The 11,085-nt window shown below is 32.8% G+C and overlaps 1 protein-coding gene across 4 annotated transcripts; it reads right to left on the bottom strand.

The window, feature by feature from the left end:
- Window positions 1–1,291: 1,291 nt before the first annotated feature.
- Window positions 1,292–5,492, bottom strand: LOC122017045 (arginase 1, mitochondrial-like). 4 transcript variants are annotated; one of them, XM_042574514.1, is made up of 7 exons: window positions 5,356–5,492; window positions 4,883–5,025; window positions 4,078–4,237; window positions 3,218–3,351; window positions 2,735–2,944; window positions 1,815–1,925; window positions 1,292–1,737 (listed from the first exon to the last, which is right to left on the bottom strand). In XM_042574514.1, exons 2-7 carry the CDS (start codon window positions 5,018–5,020, stop codon window positions 1,477–1,479), a joined length of 1,014 nt encoding a protein of 337 aa, XP_042430448.1. In that variant the 5' UTR covers window positions 5,021–5,025; window positions 5,356–5,492; the 3' UTR covers window positions 1,292–1,476. The 4 variants fall into 4 exon arrangements, with proteins under 4 accessions (XP_042430448.1, XP_042430450.1, XP_042430449.1 ...); XM_042574516.1 differs by having other exon boundaries at window positions 5,291–5,421; XM_042574515.1 differs by lacking the exon at window positions 5,356–5,492 and adding an exon at window positions 5,163–5,267.
- Window positions 5,493–11,085: the final 5,593 nt, after the last annotated feature.

The raw sequence follows: 11,085 nt of genomic DNA, 5'->3' as shown, positions 1-11,085 counted from the left end.
CCAACATTTAATTTATTACATAAACACCCCCTAAATATTCTCTTTTTACGTTCTTGATTTTTAGAATTCATAAATAGATTTAATATAAAATTGGAAAAGCAACTATTCACATGGATTCATATATTTTCGATTTGAGCTAATTTTATAAATTTATTTGTATAAATGAGAAAATAAAAAATAAATAAATAAAGGGCCAAAATTAGAAAATGATGAAACTATTTGAATCAAAATGCAAGTATTCTGAGATATAATTAGAAAGCTATCTAATTATAAGATTAAATAAAAATGACAAAATCCCTAGAACGACTTTCTTTTAAAATTTATTGAAATAATAACTTATTTAAAATTAAAGCAGTGCTAAAGTGAAGTATAGAAAGCTATTTCAAATATTAAATTATAAATAAAATATCATTTTAATATTTTTAAAAAATATTTTTAGTAGTTTTAAATTCTGAAAAAAATAAAAGGACGTCTTTTTTTATTAAAAATAGGTAAAGGGGGTTTTTCATTTATTTTAACGATTTGTTCGTACATATTTTACGAAACTATTATTATATTTATAGCAGTATAATTTCATAATTGTTATAATATAATAGATTAATATTGATCATAAATAAATTATCTATATTATAACAATTATATTTTGTAACTGTTATAACATTATGTTGACCTATATTGACAATGTTGATTAAAGATGTTGCATCAATTTTATAAGAGTTATAAATTATAAGTGTTACAAAATAATATTATTAATGTTGATAGAGTTAAAGTATTGTTATAATATAATACTACCAGGATTTATAAATAAAGTACACATATTATAGTAATTATAGTTTATAGTTGTTATACATAATTTATTAGTGTTAATCAGAATTAATTAAAGTATTCATGTTATATCAGTTATAAATCCATAGCTAATACAAATATGTCAAAAAAAAAAAAAAAAAAAAAAAAAAAAAAAAAGATAATTTATGAAAGAAAAAAAATGCCGAATTAGATGCCCTTCTTAATAATAAATAATTTTTTAAAAAAAAAACTTTTAATTTTATGCCAATAAAAATATGTTATTATAATTGGAAGTTGATAAGCCAATCTTTCTTTAACATTATATCAATGATTAAGATCGAAACCGACTAATAAGTTTACGAGTCTTGGAGTTGATTCGATGAGCTCAAAGTGTTTACGAGTCGTATGAGCTAGAGACTAATTGATATGAGTTAGCATCATCTACTTTTATCATTCTATCATCAGAGCTTAACAAGTTCACAAACATAGAGATCTCCAAACGAGCTACCTCACAAAATATTCATTCATTACAAGTTTTGTCAGTTTGCATTTAATTTAGATGACAAAGATAATCCAAGCAAAATGATCACTCGGGAGAAATCCCTGATCAGGCGAGGAAAAAGAAAATACAAATACAAGCCATAAATAAAAAATTTAAAGACGATATCGAAAGAGTCGGCATGGTTGTTGCTACTTGGAGATCTTCGCAGTAAGTTCCCTCACCAACTTTGCAGCCACCATGGCAGTCATTCCATCAACGGTGTCACGCTGTGGGTTGAACTCAACGACATCAGCAGCAACAACGTCGGCTTGGAGATTATGGAGGATGTTGAGTACATCACGGAATGAGAGACCACCCGGCTCGATATGAGACACTCCGGGAGCAAATGCAGGGTCAAGGCAGTCGACATCCACAGAGATGTAGACACCCTTAACGCCTTCCCCAAGTTTCTGAAAAATAATGTAAGCAAGGAACTCTTAATTTACTTAGACAACTGATTTGGAGTTAAGAGGAAATAGAACATTACCAAATTTTCTAGCATATGGCGGTCTTGCGAAAAAGTGCGCATTTCGTACTGCTCAACCCCAAACCTTTTCCCTTGTTCACGCCCTTCGCGAGTAATCGACCTAATTCCGACCTGAAACACAAGTATGCATTTTTCAATATAAAAATGAGACATTCAAGAAATAACAATGCATTCATCGTGCTGAAGTATAGCAAAGAGTTTAAAAAGATGAAATGACAGTTATCACTTTATTACATGTCTTCCATTACAATTTAGTTAGCTCATATGTGATGCAAGATTCGACATCATAAGAGCTGATGGACACACGAGAAGTGGAGAAATGCTTTCTGTGTAGCAAATGTCGTAATACAGTCCATAAGAGTCCACCATTTCGCATAATATTTTTTTTGTCAAGAAAAAACTTCGCATAGTACTGCTAAGTTATTTTATAAAAGAATACTAAAGAGATCAGATTATTCACCCATCTTCTGAATCTTTCTGAAGTCATCATTTACAGGAAAAAAAATTTCTCTTTTTCAGGATAAAGCACATGTATCGCTTCTCAACCCTGGATCACAAGAAATCTAGCGAGCTTCCATGTGACACAAAGAGTCCTTTTCAAGTTGAGTAAAAAACATCCTTCGTGACATAGAAAATACAATCACAAATATAAGCTTAGAAAAACAAAGTTTCACAAAGTTATGGTAGGCTTTTCTTTTATATAGTATTTGATAAAAGAATAAAAAAATTATCCTACGAGACGTAGAAAATACAATTAACAAATAAAAGCTTAGAATATTTTTTTTCCAAACAGTAAAAACACAAATGGTACTTTCTGTCGTATGGTAAGTACTGGATGGGTAACAAAAATGATGTCCTCCTACTCAGAATCTAATGTAAAATGTCGAAAAACAATGTTTATTAATCTGACAGAACAATACCTGCAGAAGGCGCCTAGCATAACCTCCCTCCATTATTCGTGCAAAAGAAGAAGCATGTGAATACTTGTTTCCCTCAAAAGCATCATATATATCCGGATGGGCATCTAGGTGAAGAATATCTAAAGGCCCACCTAGCTTTTCTGATACAGCTCTGACGACGGGAAAAGAAATGGAGTGGTCACCGCCTAAAACAAGAGGTCGCAGTGGATCCTGTAAATAAAATAGCAAGCTCAGCAAGCATGCTGTACATTATAACTGAAACTAAGGCTGGATTTACATAGTTGCAATAGATTGGGTTACTTATGATCCCAGTAAATTTTTAAGATGATGACATATCCCAATATGCCTAGGAGCATTTCCAAGCTGCCTAGAACTATAAATAATGCAGTAGCATGATTATCTAATTACAATTTCAAAATTTTGAATAATGCAAATAACTCAGCAATAAAGAATGGAATAAGAAAATTGAAATATTTGTGTTACCTGTTCCATCACTAACTTGACAGACTCACTTATAATATTCATTAGTCTGTCATCATCAACTCCACAATCTCGTATCTCTTGTATAGGAACATCGCCAACATCAGTTAGTACACGAGGATCATTTAATTCTTTACCTGTGCAAACACCCAGATGAATATAAATTGAGATATTCCATCATCTACAAGAATTAAACCACAAAGGAAATGATGGACGCCAATCAAATTACATTCCAGGAAGGACTCTAAAAAAATATATTGAAGATAACGAAAAAAGCATTGTCTTGGTAAAGACTATCTTGCTAGTAATATCCAATCAAATATATTTTGATTACATTATAAAGTTTTTTCATCCCCCTCTAACCCTCATATCAGCAACTATAACCAATTCAACATGGAAAGGACTCATTTTCTATGATCAGCAGCAAATCGATAGTACCTGACAAGAAAGACTCTGCTGTCAGTTTCTGTGAATACAATTATAAGCCAACATTTGACAGTGTAAATATTCAGATTACTTCAATCAAACAGGCAGGTTATATCAATATGAAAAGCAAATTCAAGCATTTCTAAAACCAACTTTAGGAGGCTGACTTATATTTTGAGCATTGTGGCATTGTCAACTTCCAAATCATGCAATTTAGATATGTGAAATTGTTTACAGAGAACATGAAACAAGTGATGACTTTGCATGTCAATTAAGTAAATATATCTAAGCACCAAAATATAAACTCAGTGCGTCAGGGAAGATTAAAAGGAGCAACATCTGTTAAAACCAACCTAAATCCAGTTCTGTTGATCTGCTCCACTGATAATACAATTGCTATATTAAATGCATTGAAAAAAATTGAAAATTTACATTACCTTCTTCAGTACTAGAGTTGGTACTACCACACCAGATAGCCTCCCTAATCCGAGGAGGAGCAAAAGCAGGACCCTGCAGGAAAGAGGAATTGTGTCCAAGCGGAACTCCCAGGAGTGATGTTGAAGCTTTCACACTGCCCAAAGACCTTAGTAACTCTCCCTGTAAAAAGAGAAAGGGGGTTCATTTAGTTCAGAAATTTAGAAAACCTAAAGGTGCATTTAGTTTCATTTAGTTCAGAAACTTAGTAAATCTCTCTGTGTAAAGACCAATCAATTTTACAGGAAAAAAAAATCAACTAGATTAGTCTCTTGAACTTTTATAGGCACGAAAGAACCAATATGATGAAGAAAACCAGTGGCCATCTTCATCGAGCAAAAGTCTAATCAGGTAACCAATACTATATCACTAACCCAGAGCAACATAGAAACATGCACTACGTAGTAGTTATTGACACCATAAAAAGCTAGTTTGACCCCCACTCACTATTTCAACAAACACAAATTATAGAAAACTTGAAATATGAATGACAAACTTGTGCATACTCAAATATGATTTCATACAGATTAAAGATTGTTTTAGTAACTTTGTTAACATCTAATTACGATATTAAACATTCTTTGAAGCTTGATAAGTTTTCAAATTAGACAATTAATTTACACACAGAGTAGCTAAATGAGGATGAGATTTTGACAAGATAACATTTTGATGATATCAATCTACTAACTTTATTGGTTGCAAAAGAAACCAGACAAAACAATATCGAGCAAACAACGAGAATCAGGCCAACATAACACTTCTACTAACCTTGAGTTTGGCCCTCTCGCGAATCAAAGTAAGGGAGGCATCGATGACCCGGTTCTGCCCCTTCTCTATCAAGGCCGAAGAGACGTTCGCGGCGCTCCACTGCCTCAAGTAGCTCATCCACTTCGTCCCATGGCTCATCTTTACTACAACCCATAGAAAACTAACATCCGCTCAGTATCCAAAATTGAAAAAGAAAAGATCTTGGAAATAACAGGGAAAGAATTAAAAACAGCATGATACAGTCAAGAGCGGAGAAACACCGAAAGAACACGAAAGCTACCCAAAACAAAAACGACGGAAAGCTATGACCCATCGAGAACACTCAGATTTCAACAAACAGAAAAGAAAAGAAAAAAAAAGACACACACATCACTCGGTTGAAGATAACGAACTAAGCAAATCAAATACCTAATCTAAGCAGATCAACTCACGGAAAAAAAAAAAGAATGGAAAAAGACGAATGTGCCCGATACCTCGTTGTGCAGTGAGGAAGGAGACACTAGAGAATTAGGGATTCAGTCCTCTTCTTTGACGCATGTTGTCGTGGTGCCGTCTCGGAACTGACTGTGCAGTGTTTTCCTCGGCAACAGTGGTGGAAGATGCAGTAAATATATTGTTTGGGGGCGAAAATACAAAAAATAAGCCCTTTATTTTTTTTCTCATACTATTATGTTCCATTTTAAAAAATTAGCAAACAATATCTTATATCTCATTTAGGTTCCCTTTTAAGATACTTAAGTAAACGATTATTAAAATTCTAAACGTGAGATAAAAGAAAGTAAATTATATTTATTTTAGTCATTGTTTACCCTCCTTGTCAGATTATATAAAAAAATATAAATTATAACGTCAATTTATAATTGAACGTCAAATAATATTTGACTAGAAGTGAGAAGATTTTTTTTCCCATTAACATATATCCATCTGATAATTAATTTCTATTGTAATAAATATATCATTCTTAATGAATTGGGCACTTGGTGGGATATAGAAATTATATACCTGAAACTTGTATGTTTGGATCGAGCGTTAGTGTTGGAACTTATTTGTCTCGTAGTAGTTGATTTGGATAAGAGTCTTGAAATCGAAAAGGAACTCATTAAGCATGTAATATCTTATAATGATATTGTAATTGTCTTGGTAGTAGACAAACTACCTAGGGTTTAATGGTTTTGAAACCTTACATTAGAAAAGTCAAAGTTTATCGGGAACTCAATACGTGTAAAAATATGTCATAGCGGTAAAAATCATACGTTGATACATTCTTAGTTTTATGATTCATGAGGTGCGGTGTTGGGATTCGAATCTTGATAAAGTTGAAGTAAATGTCTTCCTTATATGTTAATCATTATTCCAAAGACTAGTAGTGGTCCGTGATTTACTTCCTCCGTATTAGTCCTGAGATAAATTAACGAGAATACTAAGGGCGAACATATTCACTTTTTACCACCATGAGATCTGGTATAGTAAAATATTCAAATGAACAATAAAAAAATGAGAATTTAAATTTTAAATAGAACAAATATCTTAAATTTATTTGGTAAACGAATAAGAGGGAAGGGTATGACTACTTTCAAGATTAATCAGATAAAAAAAATAAAAAATTGAGAGGTACCTATTTCAAGTTTAGGACCGCTCTAGCAACTACAACCCTGATTTGAACCAAAGGAATCACTCTTGTTTGTCTTGAGTAGCTTATAAATAAAATGTCCAATGTTGACTTGTGTATGGCCAATATTAACCCGAGCTTCCCAACTTACAATTAAGGATGCCAACACCATCAATGGGGAACAAAATTTTTCTTTTGTTTTTTTTTCACCGTTACCATAACATTATAATTAAAATAAATATTTTCTGAAAAATAATTATTCATATTTTTTAAAAAAATAAAATAACAACCACGGTATAAAAAGTGGAAAAAAATACATTATGGGATGACTGAATCTTGAAAAAAAAAAAATATTATAAGAGTCATCCAACCACCTTGGACCCTTGAAATCCTGATTAATCTGGGCAGTTTGGATGAGATAAAAAAGGTCAAGAATCTCATTCTTTGATTCATTTTGGGTTTGAGACTTCATCCCTCTCTTTCAGGAAGGGTTCTCCCCTTAGGGGGAAATCCTAGAGCTTCCATCTCCACCGATTTGTCCATCTCCAGAGCAAGGGAACATCTCTAATGACGTCGGACCTCAAGAATAAGCACTATCTTCTCTTTATTTCCATATATTTAGTTATAGTTTATTATTTTCATTGTCTTTTAGTTGTATTCTTTTGTAATAGAGTAGATCCTCTGATTATTAGGATGTAGAGAGTATTTGTGATGCGGTGTCGAGGTATAAACTATGTACTTGCTTGTTTTATTATTCAATGAAGTGTTTATGTCATGTGTTATGTGCATTGTGCCTTCTATGTGTTTGATGAAATGTGTGAATAGTGTAAATATGTAGATGTATATTGATTGTTTATCCCGTAGAGGAGATGCTCTAGATTATATAACCAGAGAGCCCTAGTGATAAGGGTATCCCTTTAACCAAAGGTTTAGAGTATCACCTTTAAAGGGAGAATAATTCTCCATAAGGAAACATCTAATTAGGCTTAATGAGTTATCTCAAATCTTATGTTAATAAGTGTTTTGTGTAATCTAGCGATTGTATGACCGGAGGACTTTAGTGATAAGGGTATCTCTTTAACCAAACTTGCTAGGTTACCTCTTTTACTTAGTGACATCGGATACCAATAGGGGTAGCACTACGACAGACCTTGCGAGGTAGTATCGGTATTTAGTTATACTTCTTACATGGTGGCAAGAGGCGAATGCGCTCGCCCCCAGCGCCCCCGTAGTTATACTTCTTACATGTGCATAAGGATGGAGGTAAGGAGATGAACAATGCATAGGTACATTAACTAGTATCATAGTGAAATCGAACTCCTCGAATCATTCCCCCAACCAACTTCACGTTCACTCACTTATGCTTCTTCTCTCCCTCTCTGTCTTTACTCTTCACTCTCTCTCTCTCTACACTCTTCACTCACTTACGCCTTGGATTTACACTCACCCCTGCACACCTACACGTGAGAGAGTCTCTCCCCATGCATATATTTACAACATCAATGCATGTATCATAATTTAAATCAACAATAAAGCCAAGAAACTTCTAATGTGAGACAAAAAACTCATGCACAATAGAGTCTCTTTATCTTCATCTCTTTATTCCATTCACATTTCCAACAAATGTCATATCATTGGAGTTCATACAACTACAGAATGATTTTCTATAGGAGAGAGCAACAATTCGTAGTCCTTCTTAATGGGGAAGAGAGAAGAAAGATGAAGAAACTCTATTGAATCCAAGATTCAAAAAGCCCAAATCAATGAACTTCTTCCCTTATATATATACCTTAGTCCATCTATAGGAACCATCCACATAATAATCTATAACTCATTAACAACCCATTATTGTTAATGAAACATGTTATACATTGAATCTACATCCAATAATATAAACCCCTTTCATTCTTAATGCATTAGATCATTTAATTGGAGTTTAGATCCTTAATAACATAATTGTTGTGTTGTTATTATTCAAGTGTTAGCCCATTAAATAGAGATTAAATCCTACGATCTTCTACTTGGGATATATTTGATACTATATACACTACACAACATCTTATTTGAGATCAACATGCCAAAATTTTATGGGTTGAATATGTTGGATTTGCAGGGTTGCAAACAAAATCACATATTAGAAATACATAGAAAATATCATAGATTTAAAAGAGAAAGATATCTCCATTGGTATGAGACCTATGGGCAGAGCAAAAAAATAAAATCATTAGAGTTTAGGTCTAAAGTGGACAATATCATATCATTGTAGAGATATCTTAATTCTTTTAGTTGTAACAATTGATATTAGAGTCCAGACTGTCAAAAAGTCTAATCGTCGACTATGCACAAGATCTATGGTTTAATCGAGCCAATATGAGTAGAATATTGACCTCCAACAAAGAAAGTGGTGCCTCCCGTGTCCGGATCAAGAGGACCAGACACCAAGCAGAGAAGCCCTAGTTGCAACTTGGTAAGGAAGACCTAGTAAGTCAGTTGTACTGAGGGTCAAGGAAGTCCTAGTAGGTTGGGTAGACTAGGAGGCAAAGAAGTCATAATAAGTCGGGTGGACCGAGGGGCAGAAAGACCTAGTAAGTCAGTTGGATTGAGGGGTAAGGAAGTCTTAGTAGGTTGGTTGGACTTAGCAGCAAGAAGACTTGTTGGGTTGAGGATCAGACGTTAAATAGATAGACTTTCTACTTGAAGGAGGGCCTGGATCCTTTGTTTGAGAGGGATTGTTGGATTTGCAAGGTTGTAAACAAAGTCTCATATTGGAAACACATAGAAAAAATCACGAGTTTAAAAAAGGAAGATATCTCATTGGTATGAGACATTTTGGGCAAAGCCTAAAAATAAAACCATTAGAGCTTAGACCCAAAGTGGATAATATCATATAATTATGGAGATATCTTAATTTTTTTTGTCTTAACAAAATACTCTTTTAAACAATCTGGTACATTAATTTAATTAATACAAGACTAAAGAAGTTAGAGTTACTAACACTATAATAAGACTCAATACTAATCACAGTATTAATATCATTAATGACATAGATTAAATGTAGATGTATGATACAATAATGACATGAAATGTGATCTATAAGTGTTCATTCTCAATAAGTCCTTATGATCCAAAATCTAGTCTAAATTATATTTACTGATACTTAATGTTAAACTATAGTGGTAAATAATGATTCAACTTTATGACTCAAAATTGAGTCTCACATCATATTTATAAAACCGCATGCAAAACCACAATAGTAAATCATGATGTCTTTATGTTAAAGAATCAAATTTTATACAAATGTAAAACTTTAGTATATACAATAAGTCAAAAATACATGTGTTCATTAATATAAAACATTACCCCAAAATATATATTCCCGCCAAATGAATATTCATAAAAAAGAAGAATCTCATATTCAACACATGTTGATGAACACATTGGATGGCAAACCCTTGATGAGCGAATCCTCTAACATGAAATTTGTCCTTATATGTTCTATCATAATTTAATCATTCGGAACTCTTTCTTTAACTGCTAAAACTTTATATCGATGTGTTTAGACTTCAATGAACTACAATTGTTCTTGGAATATAATTCTATAGCTTTATTATCACATTTGATTCTCAATAGCATGTCAATACCCCTAATGATATGTAACTTATTCCGAGACTTACCTTATTACCTCCTAAACATCCGGTTTAACTAACCTGTTTGGACTCCTTCTACTACTTAGTGTATGATCGACTTAATCTACTAAGACTTTTCTTCAATATCGAATTAGCATAATAGATAATAAATAAAACAGTGTTAGCAACATCTAAAATACGCTGGTCATATTTTCTTAGAGTTCACTCTTCTAAGACTTCTCACTTCTTAAGGTTCACTCCTGTAGGATTTTTTCTTCTTACTTGGAATTCACTCCTATAAAATTTCTCATTGTCAAAGGTTCACTCCTTTAGAATTCCTTCTTGTCATGCATTCGATCACCCTTGATCTGTCTGAACTTTTCCTTTTCTTAGGTCAACCTTGACCTATCAGGACTTCTCCCTTTGCTTAGGTCAACCTTGATCTGTCAAGAATTCTACCTTTGCAATTATTCGATTAACCTTGACATCACTAGACTTTTTCCTTACTAGTTATATAATCAATCTTGACCTGACTAGACTTATCACTTTGCTAGTCATCTGTGTTGGTGCAATAAGCCTCCAGGGTTTCAATATTTGATAATGTACCTAAGTTTTGTCAGTTTGACCAAGGTTGATTCAAATAGAACTTGATATTTGGAAGAAAAAAATATAGTCAAGACTAGATGACTAGCAATGGTAAGTGTTATAGTATGTACTAAAAGCCTAACTTTTTGTAAACATTTATTGTGAAATAAAGAATCATATTGGTCAAATGTCTACATTTATATGCTAAGTATAGTTGTTCAATTAATTTATATTGTAGATAACATGGTGTGTGGTGTCACATACAGAAGATCATGTTATCAATTCCTTATAAATTATAAACAGTAGCTTACGACTAAGATGGAAAGGAACAAACCATTGGAATAGTCGTAGTGTAATTTGGTATTAGTTTATCTTAACTATAA

This window comes from Zingiber officinale, chromosome 8B, assembly GCF_018446385.1.
Source record: "Zingiber officinale cultivar Zhangliang chromosome 8B, Zo_v1.1, whole genome shotgun sequence".
In the NCBI taxonomy this organism is placed as follows: Eukaryota; Viridiplantae; Streptophyta; class Magnoliopsida; order Zingiberales; family Zingiberaceae; genus Zingiber; species Zingiber officinale.
Note: the sequence above shows the minus strand (reverse complement) of the source record. Positions and strands in the feature narration are given on the sequence as shown.